This window comes from Carassius auratus, chromosome 5, assembly GCF_003368295.1.
Source record: "Carassius auratus strain Wakin chromosome 5, ASM336829v1, whole genome shotgun sequence".
NCBI lineage: Eukaryota > Metazoa > Chordata > Actinopteri > Cypriniformes > Cyprinidae > Carassius > Carassius auratus.
This window is the reverse complement of record NC_039247.1, coordinates 19660213-19681731: the sequence shown is the minus strand read 5'-3', so window position 1 is coordinate 19681731 and position 21519 is coordinate 19660213. Positions and strand designations below refer to the sequence as shown.

Genomic DNA, 21519 nt, shown 5'->3' with positions numbered 1-21519 from the left:
CTTTCCATTTTCCATGCAAATAATCACATGTGCATTTACATAAACCTGAAATACTTTCTGAAAGTATATAAGCAGTGGGATTTATTTTATTTACAAATGTTTTTTAAATAAAATTTCACTTTACAATGTAGTATATAATTACAAGTACTTATTTTTTGGAATATGATTACGTTATCCAGATTACTTCTATACAACCCAACACTGATCATTCATGACTTCCTCCATTCCCTAATTTTACATAAATTGTGGCCAAAATCTACTAGACTACGTTGTTTCCTCATTTTAGTTAAATCACTGATATAATTTAGGCATAGTAAATTAAACAGGGGGAATGAATTAGTACAATGTGACCAATTAAGAAATCGCAAGAACAATTTAAATTAAACAAAATTAACAAATTAATAAAACATGACCAAAAATTTCAAAATCTTTTTTTGTGTGTGTGTGTGTGTGTGTGTGTGTGTGTGTGCATGTCATGTGGCTCTGTACAAGTCTTAAACGAAAATAGTCCCACCTCAAATAGTTTGAAACAATCTTGTGTCACAGGCTTGGAACAAGTTTAGGAGCGAAAAACAAGGAGAAAAAAAAACTATCCCCTAAAAGTTTTTTTTTTCTTTTTTTTTTTTTTTTTTTTTTTTTTACTGTTTTAATGAGATCCCATATCCATAACATAAAAAAAAAAAATCATAACATAAGCCCCACTGAAAATAATATTAATGACATACTACAATCATACTAAAACATCACTTTTATTCCAATGAAACAATAAACCATCATGTTAAACAGTGCACCTCAAAATGAGTCTATCACTTTTCACAGACTAACAATATGCACTTTTTAATGCTGAAGATGGATTCAGCTTTTCTTAAATCTTCTGAAAGAAGTATGTTACTATTGGTATTTATATTACTTATCAGCAGAATTAGACAACCTAATGAACTGATCCATGAGCCATGTAACTTCAGTGTCATGCCAAATACAGCTGCTCCCATCTGTTGGGAATCATTTAATTCATATTCATTGTGTTCTGAAACACACTTTCCACTTGAGTTAAATGAACACGCATGTGCTTGGAGATTATGTGCTGCCATTGTTTGTCACACTGATCTATACAGTGTTGTGTGAAAGTAGTTAGTAATATTATCCTCAGAAAGCACCATGTTAATCATTTTCCATGGTGTTGCTTTGCTTAAACTCTGCACAAACACTTTTGTGAAAGAACAATTGATGGAACATACAAAGAGGTGAGTGTTTCCATTTCCTCTGAACCACATCTGTTGGGTTTGGATTCACCTCAGGGGAACTTGTCTTTAAAAATATAAAACAATTCACCATGATATAGTCCTATAATTAAAATAAACCTATATCACGCCTCCCTAACCCCAGCCTTAGAAGATCTCGCAAAATGTGCAGCCAGAGGGTCAGAGTTCGCAGAATAATTTGTGGAAGTCGTATCAGAAGTGTTAAAGTCTCTAGCTTGAGCCCTCAGAGGTTTTGGACTTATAATTTAAGTCTGTTTCATCATTTTCATCAGAAGGAAAAGAAACCCGTTGTTCATCCATGCGTTTGGATTGCACTCTCTGAATTAGGCTGAAGAAGTCTTCATCTGGGTCTGCTGCTGGTGGCAAAGAGCACCTCTGATCATTGATTCTGGAGGACTGGAGGGGGACAGAGGTGAGAAAGTTCACAACAAGCAAACAGAGGAACTCTGAGGAATGCAAGTCTAAGGCACATTTGTACACTTCACATGATATTGAATTTCAGTTGCTATTTTGTTACCTGATACTTTATGAGCATGTTGAAAAACTCGTCACTAGGTTCGCGTGGACTACATGACTCGCACAAGTGTCCCACATTGTTCTGTGCTATCCTGATGCCCAGACGGTCCCCTATACTGGCTCTTTGGTCGTCCAGTCTGCGGCTCTGGGAACTGGCTATCAGGTCAAAGAACTCCTCTGTCTGGGTAAGGGAGATGAGGGAGGAGGCTCCAGACAGTAAAGGGGACTGGGGCATGGAGGACTGAGGCCCAGACGAGGCCTCTTGGGCCTGGCCATTGGGCTGCTGAGAGTGCTGGCAGCGCCGGTTCTCCATGCCGCTGCTTCTGGGGTCTCTGAGCACAGTGAAAGGGCAGACCTCATTAGAGGTGACTTACCCTTAAAACAGAATACAGAGCAGATGATTAAACACTCTTGCAACAATTAATGAAATCACTTATGATCCTTGATTTTGAAGCACATGTTGAAACATGAAGACTTGAAACAGACTGTCAGCAATAATTTCAGTAAGTGCCCAATGTGACAGACAGTGCTTTTTTGTTCCCAGAATGATGCAAACATGAACTAAAAATTATATTCAGATCTTTAAACACACGTCAACTTTTTAACTTTTTTAACACAGACTTGCTTTTGTAAGCCTGAAAAGTTTTGAAGTGTGAAATATATCTGGCATAATAACTTATTTTAGAGTTACCATGATGCATAAACTGCAGACCAGCACAGTTTGAATTAGTTAACAATTTTAATAAAAATTGGAAATGTGTTATTAGAAGTAGCACAAAGGAATAACATTAAATCATCTTCAAACATTATAAAACAAAATGGCTTTTAATAAATATAATATGTAACATCACACAAAACATTTGTGATATTTTACTAGAAATGGAATATTTAAGTATGACAAATTTAACATATGACAAAAATGTAAAATGACTTACAGTTTTATCCTTTTTTAAAAAAATCCAAAAACAATAAAGTTCACAAAGGCGCTCTCCACAGGGACTTCATCTGAGAACAGCCATACACCAACTGCCACAGCCTCTGGCACTAAATGATTTTCTTGGCAGACATGACAAGCAGACCTTTCTCTCCCAAGATTGAAACGTACATGTTACTAAACAGCTTTCAAATCTTAAAAACATTAAAAAATTAAAAGAAATACAAGAAAAATGCCTTATATTCCAGCAAAAATGAGAATGACTTTCCTATCTTCCACACCCAGGTTTCCTGTGTGCTGGGCTGTCTGTTTTTCAAGGGGGAGAGGGAGAGAAAGGGAGAGTGAGGGGGGAGAGATAGAGAAAAATGGGGCGCTGTTGCCCCTCTCTGCTTACATCATGGTTGCTATAGGAACTAGAAATCGGCTTCCAAATCTCGCTCCCGTTGTTCACTCAAACACAGACATGTGCACACAAACAAAAACACACACTGTCTAGTGCACACACACACACACACACACACTGGCTTGCATTCCTGCAATGTTGAGTTCCATTCATTGCCTCCTGGGGGGATCAGTTGCCTCTCTCTATCCACAGTCGGGAAAACTAGAGCACAATTATACCAGGATACAGTGGCCAAGATTACTGATGTGTCTGTCATTTTCATGTCTTTGTTTCAAGCGATGCCGAGCCACGTTGACAAAACACGAGAAGGTTGCCTGGAAGGTACCATAAGTGGGAGGCAATAACCAATGATTCCGGGATAAACCAAAGCAACATAATGTTGCCTGGGGCCCTTCGTCTGAAATGAATGGATGAATGCCACTCCATTTAGAATTCCCCAGGGGGAATAGAGCAGTCTTTCTTGGGATTCCCTCCAGTCCAGCTCCATGTGCCAGCCAGCAGGGAGCTACGAGAACAGGTCCAGTTCATCGGTGCTCTACACTACTTCAGTTCACACCATTTCATATGCGGTAGCAGGCTGTTCATTGATGTGTGTGTGTGTGTGTGTATACACACAGTGGCGCTAATAAGTTTACATATCCCCTGAAGAATATGGAAAATGTAAATAATTGAAATAAAATAATTATCTTTTTTTACTTAGTACAGCCCTGAATAAGCTATTTCACATAACAGATGTTTAAATATTCTCCACAAGACAAAATAACTGAATTTATTAAAATGACCCCGTTCAAAATACCCTTGAATCTTAATACGGTGTCGTTTCCTGGATGATCCACATTTTAACATTTTGTGATAGTTGTTGAAACTTGTTGGTCCTGAACAGTTCAACTGCCTGTTGTTCTTCAGAAAAATCCTCCAGCTCCTGCACGTTCTTTGGTTTTCCAGCACTTTCTGCATATTTGAACCCTTTCCAACAGTGACTGTATGATTTTGAGATCCATCTTTCGTTGGGGGACTCATACATAACTAGTATATAACGTGAAAACATGTAATGATGCTCAAAAAGGTAACAATGCATTAAGAGCTGGGGTGTAAACCTTTGGAATTGGATGATCATGGTACATTGTACTTATTTTGTCTTCTGGGAAACATTTAAATATTTATGTAGCTTCTGAAGTGCAGTACTAAATGAAAGAAAAAAGTATAATCTTTTACAAAATAAGAAAAATTTACACATCATCATCCTGTTCAAAAGTTTACAGCCCCCTGCTATTAATGCATTGTTTTGACTTCTTAAGCATCAGTAAATATTTCCACCTTTTGTAATCGCTATGTACACTATGAGTCCCTCGGTTGCCCTCAGTGTGGTGGATCTCAAAATCATACAGTCATTGTTGGAAAGCTTTCAAACATGCAGAAGATGCAGGAAAACCAAATAATGTGCAGGAGCTGAAATATTTTTCTGAATAACAGCAGGCAGTTGAACTGTTCAGGACTAACAAGGGACTAGTGAACAACCATCGCAAAATATAAAAACAGTCATGGATCATCCAGGAAATAACACACAGTATCAAAATTCTTTTGAATGGGGTCATTTTTGTAATTTCAGTTATTATTTTGTCTTGTGGAGTATATGTAAACATCTGTTATGTCTGTCACTCTGTGCATTATACTACACCCTAAGTTTCACTTAAACCTGGGTAAACTGAGTGCCAGTCACAGAGCCGGTCACAATTAACTAAGACTACTGGTGATTTAAAACATTTTATCATCCAGCGTAATCATTAAATAAATAATAAATTAATAATTTCAATAAATCAATATTTGCATGAATGTATTTCTCTCCACGTGTTCTGCACTGATAACATACACTGACACTGTCATATCCATTAATGTGAAAAAAAAAAAAAAAAAACAACATGCACAAAAAATGCCCTTACTGCGGTTTGGGTCTCATAAAATATATATTTGTGAAACCTCATGTCGCTATTAAGCCAACAAGGTCTTAGCGGACTTTAGACGCACCGCTGGAGTGAGAGCAAACATCACCCGTCTTTTTAAATGCACTGCCAAAAGGAAGCTTTTCAACCCTCCATTAGTTAAGTGCTCTGGCAAATAGGAAAATCCATCAGCTTTTGTGAACAAAGCTATTCAGCCATACCGGTCCATTCAGCTATCAGTCACCATTCATACACAAAAGCGTCATAGACAGATTCAAACTTTTCTCTTTTCAAAGACAATATGTGAAACTGCATATGTACAGGTGCTTCTCAAAAAATTTGTATAGCGTGAAAAAGTTCGTTTATATCAGTAATTCAACTCAAATTGTGAAACTCGTGTATTAAATAAATTCAATGCACACAGACTGAAGTAGTTTAAGCCTTTTGTTCTTTTCATTGTGATGATTTAGGATCAAATTTAACAAAAACCCACCAAATCACAATCTCAACAAATCAGAATATTTCATAAGACCAATAAAAAATAAAAATGAATTGTTCGCCTTCTGGAAAGTATGTTCATTTACTGTACATGTACTCAATATTTGGTACGGACTTCTTTTGCTTAAATTACTTCCTTAATTTGGCCTGACATGGAGGTGATCAGTTTGTGACACTGCTGAGGTAGTCTGGAAGCCCAGATTTCTTTGACAGTGGTCTTCAGCTCATATGCATTGGTTTCTTGTTTTTCATTTTCCTCTTGACAACACCCCATATATTTTCTATGGGGTTCAGGTCTGATGAGTTTGCTGGCCAGTCAAGCACACCAAACCATGGTCATTTAATCAAATTTTGGTGCTTTTGGTAGTGTGGGCAGGTGCCAAATCCTCCTGGAAAATGAAATCAGCATCTTCAAAAAGCTGGTCAGCAGAAGGAAGCATGAAGTGCTCCAAAATTTCTTATTAAACGGGTGCTTTACATTGGATTTAAAAAAAACACTATGGACCAACTCCAGCAGATGACATTACACCCCAAATCGTCACAGACTGTGGAAACTTAACTTGACTTTAAGCAACTTGGCCTATGAGCTTCTCCAGCCTTTCTCCAGACTCTAGGACCTTGGTTTCCAAATGAAATACAAAACTTACCATCATCTGAAAAGAGGACTTTGGACCATTGGGCAACAGTCCAGTTCTTCTTCTCCTTAGGCCTGGTAAGACGCATCAGAAGTTGCTTAACAAGAGGAATACGACAACTGTATCCAGATTCCTTGACATATCGGTGTGTGGTGGCTCTTGATGCCTTGACTCCAGCCTCAGTGTATAATGAATTGGTGGGTTTTTGTTAAATGTGAGCCAAATCACCACAATTAAAAGAACCAAAGAATTAAACTATTTCAGTCTGTGTGCATTGAATTTATTTAATACACAAGTTTCACTATTTGAGTTGAATTACTGAAATAAATTAACTTTTTCCACGACATTCTAATTTATTGAGAAGCACCACCTATATGTTACAACATTGTGAACACAAGTGCATCACACTGTCTATTTGAAGGCATAAGTATCCAAAATTAGAAACGCAGAGTTACTTGGTTTTCCATGAAAATAGATTCTGTGCTAAAGTTGAATGGCTGTTAGGGCTTGTTTGCTGAAGCACCCAGCATGACTGCAACCAGGATACCTGCAATTGTGCACCTGGGTTCCCCCTAATCAGACGTATCTTAGGGGGCTTTCACACTGGCAGTTTAGTGCGGAATGTATGCATAAAAAAATAAATAATAAATAAAAAATATCGCCAATGTGAACGCAGTCATCGGATCCTGGTGCGCACTGGGGTAACGAACCCAAGACTCGTGAACGAGTCATTCTTTTGTTAGTTATCTGGCTCGGCTCGGTGTTCATCTTCAGTTCTCTCTTCACAGCAGTTCAGTCAGTGTACTGTTTGAGTAAATGAATTACTCCAGGATATTGGTTTGTTTGAACTTAGAGGGAGTGTCAGCCACATTAAAAAAGTTAACAGCTTAAGTCATTTGTGGATTAATGCGTATTGGAGACGCGAACCGTTTAAAACAATTCAGTTCGATTTGGTGAAAGGTTTCAAGAAGATCCAGTTACATCGAATGATTCGTTCGTGAACCAGATATCACAAACCGCTTTGTTTTGAACTCTCTCACAACAGACACGGAAGAGAAGACAATGCTGAATAAAGTCGTAGTTTTTGCTGTTTTTAGACCAAAATGTATTTTCGATGCTTCAAAAAACTCTAACTGACTCTCTGATGTCACATGGACTACTTTGAAGATGTTTTTCTTACCTTTCTGGACATGGACAGTAGACCGTACACACAGCTTCAATGGAGAGACTGAGAGATCTCGGACTAAATCTAAAATATCTTAAACTGTGTTCCGAAGATAAATTGAGGTCTTACGGGTTTAGAACAACATGAGGGTAAGTTATTAATGACATAATTTTGCAAATTGGGTGAACTAACCCTTTAAGTTGGTCTGCCAACCGCCAGTTAAACTCTAAAAGAAGAAGAAGATTCGGACTGGAGCTTGCAGGACAGTCAATCTCCAGGAGCAAGGGTTGGGCACCCCTGTTTTAAAGTATACTGTTCTGTATTTTTGTTTTACATCCTGTCAGACAAATCATGCATTTTAGTGAAAAATTGCTTTATGTCATCTCAAGCTTAATTAATTAGCTGTAAGAAACTGTAACTCACCTACCTTTGATTTTCAAATGATCCTGAAAACAGTGATTAGCATGCTCGGGTATATTTGATTAGGGTTATTAGAGCTAAACTGCAGATTTGAGGATTCCTTCACTCAATTCAAGACTTTTTAAAGCATATCATGTGCAGTAAAATCTAAAAAGTGCCAGATAATAAATATTTTAAATGAATGGTTTTCATCAAACTTGCCTTATTTGCGAATTTGGACATAAAAGTAAAATACTTTCAATTACAGGATTTTGTTTATGATTGATTATATTTTACATATTAAAAGTTGGCCACAATGTGTGGAATACGATTAAGTTACATCTCTGCTAAGAATGTGCTCATGGCGAGGATTCTGTGTTCAAACTTTAACAAAGGGAGATCGACAATGAACTTTAATACGTTACAGAAATGTATCTCAATTTTGAAAAAATAAATAAAAAATAATAATATATATATAGTATATATAAGTCTGGCAGAAACCTTTTGGTTGTTGTGTACTTGTGTCCATAACTCTGACTTTATCGAGCTGTTACCAGGAACTCTGATGTAAACACAGTCACTGACGCAGACACATGTAACCGTGATCCTGCGAATCCAAGGGTAGGATGGCTTTATGTTGTTAAATATAATTGATGATAGAACCTATTAGTCTTTTTTCTGTTTATGATAGCGGGTATTTTCGGGGCTTTGTACTGAACTAATATTTCACGTATTTAATAGTAGGCAAATATAAAATCAGCCACTAGGGCAATGTTAGACATAACTATCTTGCTATTTGAATGTGACTCGGATTATTTTAAATGATAGCCTATCTACATTGGATTTGCTACTGTATCTATGAGGTTCGTTAAAAAAAAAAAAAAAAAAAAAAAAACCCAGGAAAAAATGCATATGATTTCGTGAAGTGGAAATAACAGGCATTTGTCTAATTTAAATGAATACTATGATTTTTAAATAAACTTTTTTTCCTGTAATGGGGACATACTGATGCTGTGATTATATGTTAATTAACCATTTTCTTTGTTTTTCAGAAACACTGCATGCAAAGACACAAAGTACACACACACACACACACACAAAAATCTTGAAACAAACATTCTGTTACAGGTGAATATTAGAATTGTATACATTGATTAATGTTTCTATCCCTGAATTATTATTTATTTTTTTATTTTTTTTATTTAATTTAATTATTTTATTTTATTTTTTTTTGTATGAAGTTAAAATTTCATTCTCAGTCCATTTAGGAGCATGTCAGAGTGTGACTCATCTGCTGTGCCATATTCAGGAAGTACTTTCCTCCTGGACTCTTTAAATATACATGATAAATCTGTGCAGAAAGGATTTTGCAAAGAGCATTTATCATACAAATCAAAAACGAACGCATCAAAGACACCTTAAGTTCTGCAGACTGTGAGTCATTCCCAAAAGTTTCCACAAGATGACACTCTTTCTCCAAAATTACACTCACTAACTTGTGCGGAGCTTTTGAAGAAAATTGTACCTACATCCAAAGCCTTAAACAGTCTAAGAATGAAGATCCAGCAACAGAAAATGAGGAGAGAGATTCAAACTCCAGCGCCTGGGAAGAAAGACTGGCAACGTCTTACCAGAAAAATGTGCAGGGTGACAAACAAAGGTCTGCATTGTCACTTAACTTTATGGTATATGCAGTTACAGAGCATGTACATAAAAAAAGATATAGAGGTAACAGATGTCAGTTAGATTACATATAACTGTGAAAGTCTGTAAAATGAAGTTACTATGTAATCTGATGTAATCTCTTCCGCTAGAAGCAAAAGCATCACCACGTACAGATGAAGTAATTCAGTTGACTGTAAGGAAAAACGCTGGAAGCTGTTTTTCACCCAATTCCGGCCAAACATCTGATCTCCGAGGTGAGACTTGTGAGGACACTATTTAATATAATGCTTCCTGACCCAGAATATAAGATAAAAATATCTCTGAGCTTTCAAGGTACCTTGGCCTACTAAATGTCCTGCCTTAGAGAATAGAAAGATTCAATTAAGCATTAAAACCACACTCTCAGAAGAAAATTGAACAAAAACTGTACCTTATAGGGATATAACAGCTTGTTCCTTTAAAGGGCATCTTTGTATCTTATTTACTCCTAAAAGGTTCAGAATAGTGCCTTAATGGTATAGATTTACTACACTAACCTTTGTGAAAAAAATGTACACTTAAACTCAGAGTATTTATACAGACACTTTAATTGTTTAGTTGTTTTAATTGTTCATCTGTAAATGTAATATCATAAATATATTGTCTTTAAAATATGTTTAAAGTATACAGTTACAATTAAGTACAATTTGAAATTATATTCAAAATTGAATTAACTTTAAATGTAATTCCAAGTAACACAAGGCAGTTAAAATCATTATAATGTACTTTACATGTGCTTTATAGTATGCATGACAATTATTTAAACATAATGATTTAAGTGGTATGTACAAGTAAAGGTTTTTTTTTTTTTTTTTTTTTTTTTGCAAGTACACAAGTGCACATTCGATACAATTAAGCACTCTTCTTTTTCACAAGGGAAGGTACTAATATGCACCTTTTATATAGATAAAGTACAAAATTGTCCATTTAATTACAGTAGTTCACCCAAAATTTTAAATTTGCTGAAGAAAAAGACCATCCAAGATGTAGATTAGCTTGTTTCTTCATTGGGACAGATTTAGAGAAATCATTGGATAAGTATTTGTGAGAAAGCACTCCATCATTAAGGCATTTTAACTTTTAATTTGAACTTCACAAGAAGTTAATCGATGGACTGGAGTCCTGTGGATTGTTGTGATGTTTTTATCAGCTGTTTTGACTCTCATTCTGACGGCACCCATTCACTGCAGAGGACGCACTGGTGAGCAAATGATGTAATGCTCAATTTCAGCAAACCTGTTCTGATAAAGAAATTGTATTTACATCTTGGATGGCCTGAGGGTGAGTGAATATTACTGCAAATGTTCATTTTTGGATGAAGTATTCCTTTTAAGGCGCTGTGTCAGTAACAAGCTATTGTATCCCTACAAAAGGTACCGTTTTTTTTTTTTTTTTTGCACTTCTTTTTTTACCCTTTCCTTTCTAACCATGCAGCAGAGCATTCTATACATATCCACATCGAGGAATGCCCAAGGGCTTGAGAAACTAATTTTGAACTCACCTTGCACTGCTGTTTCACAGGCTGAAAGAGTCAGCATTAAGGGTAGGCTGTAATTCAGTTGTTTTAAGTTTGAGTGGGCACACAGAATCAGACTCAGCATCTTATGCATGCTTATATCATATTTAGCATCTTTGCATTCTTTTAAATTTGCACACTTCTCATGCACGCATTTTCATTACAGATCAGAGCAAGTGGTCAAACAAGAAGGCTCCTCAACAATGTGTTGTTTTGAAGGCTCAAACAAATGGAGACCTAAGTTCAAACCGAATCAAAAAGGATGAGAATTCACCTAAGGAGCATCCCAGACCCTTGAGATCTCAAGCTCAAGTCTTATATTATCCAGCATCTGGAAAGACATTTCTTAGCAGCGCAGCTTCTTCAAACCTGGTCAAAGCAGTTCCGTTGGCACACAGAAATCATTACTCACAAAATTCCATCTCTAAAGTGTTTGCTAAAAACTATGACATTACAAAGAAAACAAAACCGCTAGTAGCAGGTGAAGAAAATGAAGGTCAAACGAAATCAAACAGGCAACCTAGAAATAACATCCAAGAGGTGCGTGAATATTTGCATCACCAGGCCGTTGAGAGAAGGAGAAAGGTGCTGCAAATGAGGAAAGAAGTACAGCAAGAGGACCAGAGGAAGCAAAGGAATATGCATGAAGTAGTTAAAAAACAAAGGCAAGTGCTCCACAGGGCCAAGAGAGAACAGCAACAGGAGTACAAGGTATGTAAATGAATGTTGACTGGAAAATGCAAATGTTCTTACATAGACAAATGAAAAACTTAGGCATTACCATCTTCATGTTGTTGCAATAATGAGATATAAATGTGCACTTACACAGAAGAGAGGCAGTTCCGAGGAGAAGAGATGTGCTCATGTAGCTGACACAACTGAATTGTCTGTGTTTCCTAGACAGTCCCAAAGTGTGACAGTGCGAGTCCACTGCAGAACCCACTCTACCTTTTCTCAACCTCAAGAGGGCAGTATTGAGTCAGCAAGTATTTAAAGCAAAGAAATAGACACAATACGTGACCAAATGTACAGAATTTGGACCTGAAACACCACACCCATTTGTCCTTGGAGAACAGTTAAAACTACAGGATTATTAGTGAATTCAGTTGAACAGAATTTTAAGATGGCAAACAGGATAAATAATTGCGAGTGAAGCTGAATTAAAATGAACTGAAATGGAAAGAAGAAATTCCTCTAACTTTAATTTTAGATAGAAAAGCAATTTTTTTTTCAAGACAAAAATATAGATTGATTGACAATTTATGACCATTATCATTCTTATATGCTGAATAGGATGCTCAATAATTATCAATGGTAAAAAAAAAAAGAAAAGAAAAAAAGAAACAATATTTCATGGTTTCCTTTTATGGAAACCACGATACAATGTCATTCAAAATGTTGAATATTTAAAAACAAAAATTAATTGATCAATTTTATTGATCTCAAGTAAAAGTAAAGACATTTGTAATGTTTTATTAAATAAACTGAATAACCCTGAAAATAATTATATATGTATATATATATATAATTTATTATTATTATTATTATTATTATTATTATTTATTTATTTATTTATTTATTTATTTATTTATTTTTTGAGCAGTAAATCAGCATATTAGATTACTTTCTGAAAGATCTTGTGACTTGTGGAGTAAAGGCTGCTGAAAATTCAGCTTTGCCACCACAGGAATAATTTAAATTATAAAATATATACAAATCTTTTTTGTTTGTAATTGTAATAATAGTTCACAATATTAATGTTTTTACTGTATTTTAGTTTTTCAAATAAATGCAGACTCATTGATCTTAAGATACTTCTTTCAAAAATCGTAATTACTCAAAACTTTGACCAGTAGTTTAGACAGACATTATTTCATTTTATTACGGCTTTATTTCAAATTTGTAACAATAACAACACTGTTATGCAACCATTTGTATGTTTGATTTTATACATGCTAGCGTCACTCATTCTCAGCTGTAATCAGTCTGGTAGTACGTGGAATCCTAACACGTCTGCCATCTTTGAACCAGCAGATCTGAGGAGGTGGATCAGGCACTGTGGGTGAAGCTGGCAGTCCTGTGTGTGCTGCCGATGTAAGCTGGGCTCTAAACACTCTGGCAACTCACACACACAGTGTAGAGGCTCTCAGGAAGACAATAAGTGCTCTAGATACACACATGATGAGGCAGAGTCAGCCTGGCTGCGAATCACAGACCACAAAGGGGCTCTGAGCCAGTCACAACCTGCTGGACAGGACCTCTGTGAAGCCGAGTCAAGAGAAACTTTGTCTGATTTTATATCTTTGGATACATATACAGAGAGAGAGCACAGACAAAAATGAGTGTCCATTAAAAAAAGAGATTAAAGATGAAGTGGGTGCTCTAGGGTTGATTACTTTTAAAGAATATGAAACAATTATGCATCTAGGCATTTCAAATCTTTGAATGAAATATATCATATTTTTTTAAATATATGTACAGTATTGTTCAAAATAATAGCAGTACAATGTGACTAACCAGAATAATCAAGGTTTTTCATATATTTTTTTATTGCTACGTGGCAAACAAGTTACCAGTAGGTTCAGTAGATTCTCAGAAAACAAATGAGACCCAGCATTCATGATATGCACGCTCTTAAGGCTGTGCAATTGGGCAATTAGTTGAATTAGTTGAAAGGGGTGTGTTCAAAAAAATAGCAGTGTGGCATTCAATCACTGAGGTCATCAATTTTGTGAAGAAACAGGTGTGAATCAGGTGGCCCCTATTTAAGGATGAAGCCAACACTTGTTGAACATGCATTTGAAAGCTGAGGAAAATGGGTCGTTCAAGACATTGTTCAGAAGAACAGCGTACTTTGATTAAAAAGTTGATTAGAGAGGGGAAAACCTATAAAGAGGTGCAAAAAATGATAGGCTGTTCAGCTAATATGATCTCCAATGCCTTAAAATGGAGAGCAAAACCAGAGAGACGTGGAAGAAAACGGAAGACAACCATCAAAATGGATAGAAGAATAACCAGAATGGCAAAGCCTCAGCCAATGATCACCTCCAGGATGATCAAAGACAGTCTGGAGTTACCTGTAAGTACTGTGACAGTTAGAAGACGTCTGTGTGAAGCTAATCTATTTTCAAGAATCCCCCGCAAAGTCCCTCTGTTAAAAAAAAGGCATGTGCAGAAGAGGTTACAATTTGCCAAAGAACACATCAACTGGCCTAAAGAGAAATGGAGGAACATTTTGTGGACTGATGAGAGTAATATTGTTCTTTTTGGGTCCAAGGGCCACAGGCAGTTTGTGAGACGACCCCCAAACTCTGAATTCAAGCCACAGTACACAGTGAAGACAGTGAAGCATGGAGGTGCAAGCATCATGATATGGGCATGTTTCTCCTACTATGGTGTTGGGCCTATTTATCGCATACCAGGGATCATGGATCAGTTTGCATATGTTAAAATACTTGAAGAGGTCATGTTGCCCTATGCTGAAGAGGACATGCCCTTGAAATGGTTGTTTCAACAAGACAATGACCCAAAACACACTAGTAAACGGGCAAAGTCTTGGTTCCAAACCAACAAAATTAATGTTATGGAGTGGCCAGCCCAATCTCCAGACCTTAATCCAATTGAGAACTTGTGGGGTGATATCAAAAATGCTGTTTCTGAAGCAAAACCAAGAAATGTGAATGAATTGTGGAATGTTGTTAAAGAATCATGGAGTGGAATAACAGCTGAGAGGTGCCACAAGTTGGTTGACTCCATGCCACACAGATGTCAAGCAGTTTTAAAAAACTGTGGTCATACAACTAAATATTAGTTTAGTGATTCACAGGATTGCTAAATCCCAGAGAAAAAAAAATGTTTGTACAAAATAGTTTTGAGTTTGTACAGTCAAAGGTAGACACTGCTATTTTTTTGAACACACCCCTTTCAACTAATTGCCCAATTGCACAGCCTTAAGAGCGTGCATATCATGAATGCTGGGTCTTGTTTGTTTTCTGACAATCTACTGAACCTACTGGTAACTTGTTTGCCACGTAGCAATAAAAAATATACTAAAAACCTTGATTATTCTGGTTAGTCACATTGTACTGCTATTATTTTGAACAATACTGTATATATTATTTTATATATGGGACTGCGTGCTGCAGATTTCAGACCATGGATTGACCAGAAAGAAAAAAGACAAGAGGAGCAAAGTGACAGCAGTGAGAGCACTGACACCACAAGCAAGGTGATCAATTAAATAACATCAAATTAAGAAACTGTTTTTAATATCATCTCAACATATTTATCAAATGGATGTGCTTCTCCTACAGGTGCATCTCAATAAATTAGAATGTCATGGAAAAGTTCATTTATTTCAGTAATTCAACTCAATTTGTGATCTTGTCTATTAAATAAATTCAATCCACACAGACTGAAGTAGTTTAAGTCTTTGGTTCTTTTAATTGTGATGATTTTGGCTGGCTCACATGACAATAGCCCATACGTAGATTCTCTGTGGGGTTCAGGTCTGATGAGTTTGCTGGCCAGTCAAGCACACCAACACCATGGTCATTTAATCAACTTTTGGTGCTTTTGGCAGTGTGGGCAGGTGCCAAATCCTGTTGGAAAATTAAATCGGCATCTTCAGAAAGCTGGTCAGCAGAAGGAAGCATGAAGTGCTCCAAAATTTCTCGGTAAACAGGTGCAGTGACTGGTTTTCAAAAAACACAATGGACCAACACCAGCAGATAACACTGCAACCCAAACCATCACAGACTGTGGAAACTTGCAACTTGGGCTAAGAGCTTATCCACCCTTCCTCCAGACTCTAGGACCTTGGTTTCCAAATGAAAGACAAAACTTGCTATAATCTGAAAAAAGGACTTTGGACCACTGGGCAACAGTCTATTTCTTCTTCTCCTTATAGCCCAGGCAAGATGCCTCTGATGTTGTATGTGGTTCAGGAGTGGCTTAACAAGAGGAATACGACAACTGTAGCCAAATTCTTTGACACATCTATGTGTGGTGGCTCTTGATGCCTTGACACCAGCCTCAGTCCATTCCTTGTGAAGTTCAGTCAAATTCTTGAATCGATTTTGCTTGACAATCCTCATTAGGCTGTGGTTCTTTCGGTTGGTTGTGCATCTTTTTCTTCCACACATTTTCCTTCCACTCAACTTTCTGTTAACATGCTTGGATACAGCACTCTGTGAACAGCCAGCTTCTTTAGCAATGAATGTTTGTGGCTTACCCTTAGGTGTTTTGAATTGATTAGCTGATTGGCATGTAAAATTATTAAAATATAATTTGTTGAGAGTTGTTTTTGTTAAATGTGAGCAAAAATTATCTGAATAAAAATAACCAAATACTTAAGCTACGTCCACACGAAACCAGAGCTTTCCCTATCCAATCTTTTTTTTTCCTAATCTCAAGAAATATCCGCGTCCACCCAAACCACAAAATGATATAGGATACATGCCAGACCAGCATGTGGTGCTGTAATTGTGGCACAGTGAAACACTAAAAATGGAGAAGACATGGACTATGCGCATAAACCCTACGCATGGTACACAAACGAACATGGAACAATACATTTATTAATCTGTGTTAATGTTAGATTGTAAAGACAATCGTTTAGTGAGTGTTCATGTTTTTGTTGCGGTTACTGTTACGTGATGTAGAGAAGATTTGCTGTCCACATGAAAACGCAAAGGCGGCGTTTTCAAATTTATTCACTCGAGACCCAGTGTCATGATGTGTTAGTGACCGCGATTTCGAGGGGGTACTCGATTTCTCATGACACTGTTTAAGGGGGGGTGAAATGCTATTTCATGCATACTGAGTTTTTTTACACTGTTAAAGAGTTGGATTCCCATGCTAAACATGGACAAAGTTTCAAAAATTAAGTTGTACGTTTGAAGGAGTATTTCTGTTCCAAAAATACTCCTTCCGGTTTGTCACAAGTTTCGGAAAGTTTTTTTTCGAGTTTGGCTCTGTGTGACGTTAGATGGAGCGGAATTTCCTTATATGGGTCCTGACGCACTTCTGCCGGAAGAGCGCGCGCTCCCGTATAGCAGAGCACTGAGAGCAGAGGCATTCACTGATTAGAGCGAGAGCGTCGCGAAATGTCACAAAAGAAGTGTGTTTTTGGTTGCCAGGGCAAGACAACCCTGCACAGATTACCAAAAAAAAAAAAAAAACAGCATTAAGGGACCAGTGGATGGAGTTTATTAGAGCATCAACGGAGTTGTGCAAGTGTTTTTGTTTATTCCCTGCATTTTGAAGATGATTGTTTTACAAACAAGGCCCAGTTTGACGCCGGATTTACACATCATTTATTTCTTAAGGATAATGCAGTCCCAACGAAAAAGGGTCACGATCGTGTGTTGGAACCGCAGGCGGTGAGTAAAACTGCTTCAAATATCTCTGTGTTGTTAACTTAGCTATCGGCGCTTAATCACATCAAGTAAACAACATGCGATGTTGTCATCAAACTGCACTTTCCACATGTACAGCTTAAAAAAAAAAAAAAAAAAGACGACATAAAGTGGACTTTTCGAAAACCCCTATGCAAATATATACAGTTTCAGTACATAACACATAGAGACGTCGTTGCTGATGCTGTTCTTGTTAAATTTCAGCCTCTGGATCTGATTCTGGATCATAAATATACGTTGAATCTGACTGTTAGCCATGGTTTGTTTTGGATGATGTTTTTTCCTCACGGTAATGTCACAGCTTCCAAACGCTCTCAGCGCAAAAGCCTACTCGCGCTCGTGATTCTTTAGCTCCGCCCACACGTCACGCCTCCAGACGCTCGTGTTTTTCCGGGACAAATCGGTACAGACTATCTTTCTCTTATGAATATAATAAAACTAAAGACTTTTTGGAGTTATGAAGGATGCAGTACTACTCTATAGGTACTCAAGATTAACAGGATATTGAGTGAAAATGAGCATTTCACCCCCCCTTTAAAAAAAAATAGTTTTAATTTTCCCAAAATGTATACAGCGAAAAGCATTTCCGTGTGGATGGGTCCTTAAAATACTTCAGTCTGTGTGCATTGCATTTATTTAATACACAAGTTTCACAATTTGAGTTGAATTACTGAAATAAATTATCTTTTTCACGATATTCTAATTTATTGAGATGCACCTGTAAATTTTCTCTTTATGTGAATATCAATATTTGTGACATTAAGTCAATTAAATATTTTTTTAGGTTAATTGATGCCATTTTTGTCTTTAGAAACAGTGATCTGTGATATTGACAAGTAGAATATTATTTTTTTTGTCTATTTTAGGGATATCAAATCGATAAATTTATTGCAGTCAAAATAAAAGTTTGTAATAATATATGTGTGTGCAGTCTATATTTATACATATATACACACATATATATAAAAACATTATTTTCTTATAAATTCTTCTTCTTATTAATTTATTATTACTTTCTTAAATATATACAGGTGTGTGTGTGTGTTATGTGAACACTTTTATTTTGGATGTGATTAATCAATTTGACACCCTATAAGAGGGGCAACAGAATTGACACAAAATGGAATATGTAATATGGGGTTATTATTCATTAATTCCATTTCTGCTATTCTTTAAAACCCTTATAGGCTAATTGAGTGAAATCATTCCATCTGAATTCATAGTCTGAAATTACTATATGGGCTATTAAATATGTTTATATTCACATGCCTATATTATATTATTCAACTAAATATAATGAAGCACATGAGTTTATTTAGTATTTTATATTAATAACGCCTGAGAGGAAAAAAAAAACAGTGTGTTTCTATTTACTTCCATTAATAACATAATGACTGATGCATCATCATCCCTCAAAAAATGTTGCAATTTTAAAGTAAATGCACATGGTTCTTAAGGGGAGCATCTTTCTCCATCTTCCCCTACCATGGCAATGACGTGCTTTGTTAAAATACCATGGTATTCTTCGAAAAAACCTTGGAGTACCACGCAAAATGAATTAGGTAATTATTTAGAATGATGTTTATTATATAACTAAATAGAAAATAACTATACAATACCATCACTGTACCACTGTACTTTCGACAGGATAGACTCCTGTCTGTAGCAGAATCACAAATTGCAAATGTGCACTAAAGGCCGTGCAAGGCAAGTGTATGTCAAAGTATTGAACGCACATTTATGTCTGCTTCCTCTATTAATGCATTTTGTAGTGGAGTGAGCTGAGTGAGTTGTACAGCCAGCGGCTCCACAGTCACCTTTCCCTGGCCCAGAGCCAGCAGTTCCTGAGTGAAGAGGAGCTGAGGGCACGGCAGTACAGCGTCCTCTTCAGGCTCAGAGAGAAAGCGCTCTGGGAGAAGACTCGGGCTGAGCTTGACTGGTTGAGCACTGCATGAGGTCAGTAACAGAGAACTTGTAATGATGCTACATGATCAGAATCCCCAAAAAATCATTTACAGTTACATTTTAAAAGGATATCATCGAATTACTGATGCATCTAGTGGAAAAACTGGGTATAAAAAAAGGCTAGGATGTATAAGAAAAGCAGTAATGTGTTAGCAGTGGCAGAGCCTTATTATCACATCAGGCTGCTGATTATCACATACGTAAATCACACATTTCATAGCACCACCGGTCTCGAGTCGAGCATGTTCAACCTTTGATTCGGTAGTACAGAAAACGTGAGTCATTATGCATTATTCCTTTTCTCTTATTTAATTGCACATGTGGGCTTGATTAATTAACTGATTACATTTTAGTAAATAATTAGACGTTTGTAAAAGAATAAATTTAAGTAATCCTCCTATTACTGGATAAGCAATACCTCATTTTACTCTGTATCATCATAGCTAGTAGTTCTCATAATTCTATGACTGATGCAAATTGTTTTTCTTTTTTTTTCTTCTTTTTTTATTATTATTATCTTTTTACCACTTATTCATACAGTACATGCAAATATTTGGTTTTGGGATATTTAAGTCATATATAAGTTTGCTGTTATTGTTGCAGTCATTGCATGTAACCTGTCCATATTGTCATATAACATCTATTTTCATCAGTCGTGAAAAAGCAAAAGTTGCTTTGACTGAACTCAAGCAGAAGCAGGAGGAAGTAATTCACAGATTCCAATAAGACCAGGTAAGTTTAGGTCAGTAAGATTAGAATAAAAAAAAAAAAAAAAAATATATATATATATATATATATATATATATATATATATAATTTTTTTTTTTTTTTTTTTTTTTTTTTTTTAGCAACGACGGATTAAATTGATTGGTATACATACATGGTAAACAAAATTACTTTCTATTCATCATAAAAAAAGTATGGTTTCCACAAAAGCATTAAGCAGCACAACTGTTTTCAACACTGATAATAATAAGAAATGTTTCTTGAGGACAAAAAAAAAAAGGCGTATGATTTCTGAAGAATTATATGAAGACTGGAGTAATACTGAAAATTCAGTTTTGCAATCAAAGGGAAATTATATTTGAATATGTAATAAAAAAGCAGAAAACACATTTTAAACTAATAATACCACCATTATTGTATTTATGGTCATGTCAATTTACATTACATTTATTCATTTAGCTGACGCTTTTATCCAAAGCGACTTACAGTTGCTATATATGTCAGAGGTCGCACGCCTCTGGAGCAACTAGGGGTTGTGTCTTGCTCAGGGACACATTGGTTTCTCACAGTGGATTCGAAACCGGGTCCCTCACAACACTATATTTATATATAATATTTTTCATATTTTTTTATTAATATTTTAATGCTATTGTTTGTTTATTAGTTTTACTTAACTATAATAACCCAGTTCTCAAGTAAATGTGTATTGATTTAATGATATATAGACATTTGCACTTCAAAACAAGACAAAATAATAATACCAATTATAATAATAAACTGATATTATATGTTCTTAGCAAAAAAAAACTAAATTATGAGGATTTTGATTTCATGTTGAGTTTGACAAATTCCAAAATGCAACCGTTCTCAGTGTTGTCACTGCAATAATGTTTATGAACTGAACAAGTGAAACCATGTGATAATTACCCATAATGCTCTGATGCCACATTTAGCAGTACTGATTTTTATGCTGATGCTTTGCAGGAGGAAGAGGGTGTTATGCAGCTTGGGATTAAGCCAGATGCTAGAAGCACAGATAAAGCACCAAGAGAGGAAGGGAGGCAAGTGTGATCACTATTATTCCATCGTTTATTATCATACACTTACACAGAGGAGTATTGAGATATTTAGCTCCCATATACAGTAAGCAGAGGCAGTGCCATCACGTTTATGTAGGGTAACACCTCAAGAGGAAATACTGCAGTGCACCACTGGCAAATCCTGTATGACACACAGCAGAGGAGGAGACATGGCAGAAGGGTGTGCATATCATGAGCTTGTTATCTACAGCATTTACTCTCTGTCTTGCTACAATGCACCACTCGAGTAATTACCCTTAGAGAGAGAGAAATGGAAGGAAGTCGGTGAGATAAAGTGGAGATTGATAGATTGAGTGAGTAGGAGAGAGGAGGGGGAGGCTGGATGGGAGGAGAGAGT

The 21519-nt window shown here is 36.2% G+C and overlaps 2 protein-coding genes and 1 long non-coding RNA gene across 5 annotated transcripts; 2 read left to right on the top strand and 1 right to left on the bottom strand.

The window, feature by feature from the left end:
• Positions 1-733: 733 nt before the first annotated feature.
• Positions 734-12005, bottom strand: LOC113079895 (G-protein-signaling modulator 1-like). Of its 3 annotated transcripts, none has more exons than XM_026252139.1 (3): positions 11798-12005; positions 1780-2110; positions 734-1658 (listed from the first exon to the last, which is right to left on the bottom strand). In XM_026252139.1, the coding sequence occupies exons 2-3, from the start codon at positions 2089-2091 to the stop codon at positions 1473-1475; spliced, it is 498 nt and encodes a 165-aa protein (XP_026107924.1). In that variant the 5' UTR covers positions 2092-2110; positions 11798-12005; the 3' UTR covers positions 734-1472. The 3 variants fall into 3 exon arrangements, with proteins under 3 accessions (XP_026107924.1, XP_026107918.1, XP_026107914.1); XM_026252133.1 differs by lacking the exon at positions 11798-12005 and adding an exon at positions 2714-3570; XM_026252129.1 differs by lacking the exon at positions 11798-12005 and adding an exon at positions 2714-3528 and having other exon boundaries at positions 1780-2153.
• Positions 10476-11773, top strand: LOC113079887 (uncharacterized). The gene is made up of 2 exons (XM_026252121.1): positions 10476-10999; positions 11139-11773. The coding sequence occupies exons 1-2, from the start codon at positions 10885-10887 to the stop codon at positions 11693-11695; spliced, it is 672 nt and encodes a 223-aa protein (XP_026107906.1). The 5' UTR covers positions 10476-10884; the 3' UTR covers positions 11696-11773.
• A 3097-nt stretch (positions 12006-15102) lies between the features above and the next one.
• LOC113069306 (uncharacterized) lies at positions 15103-21143 on the top strand. Its single transcript, XR_003279700.1, has 3 exons — positions 15103-15200; positions 19164-19347; positions 21067-21143. It is a non-coding gene; the product is annotated as an uncharacterized LOC113069306 (long non-coding RNA).
• Positions 21144-21519: the final 376 nt, after the last annotated feature.

Bases quoted from the DNA above. Each gene is read 5' to 3' on its own strand.
- LOC113079895 (XM_026252139.1), bottom strand. From the start codon at position 2,091: ATGGAGAACCGGCGCTGCCAGCACTCTCAGCAGCCCAATGGCCAGGCC. The intron at 1,659-1,779 runs GTAACAAAATAG...GTCCCCCTCCAG, and splicing joins ACATGCTCATAAAGTATCAG to TCCTCCAGAATCAATGATCA.
- LOC113079887 (XM_026252121.1), top strand. From the start codon at position 10,885: ATGCAGCAGAGCATTCTATACATATCCACATCGAGGAATGCCCAAGGG. The intron at 11,000-11,138 runs GTAGGCTGTAAT...TTTTCATTACAG, and splicing joins TGAAAGAGTCAGCATTAAGG to ATCAGAGCAAGTGGTCAAAC.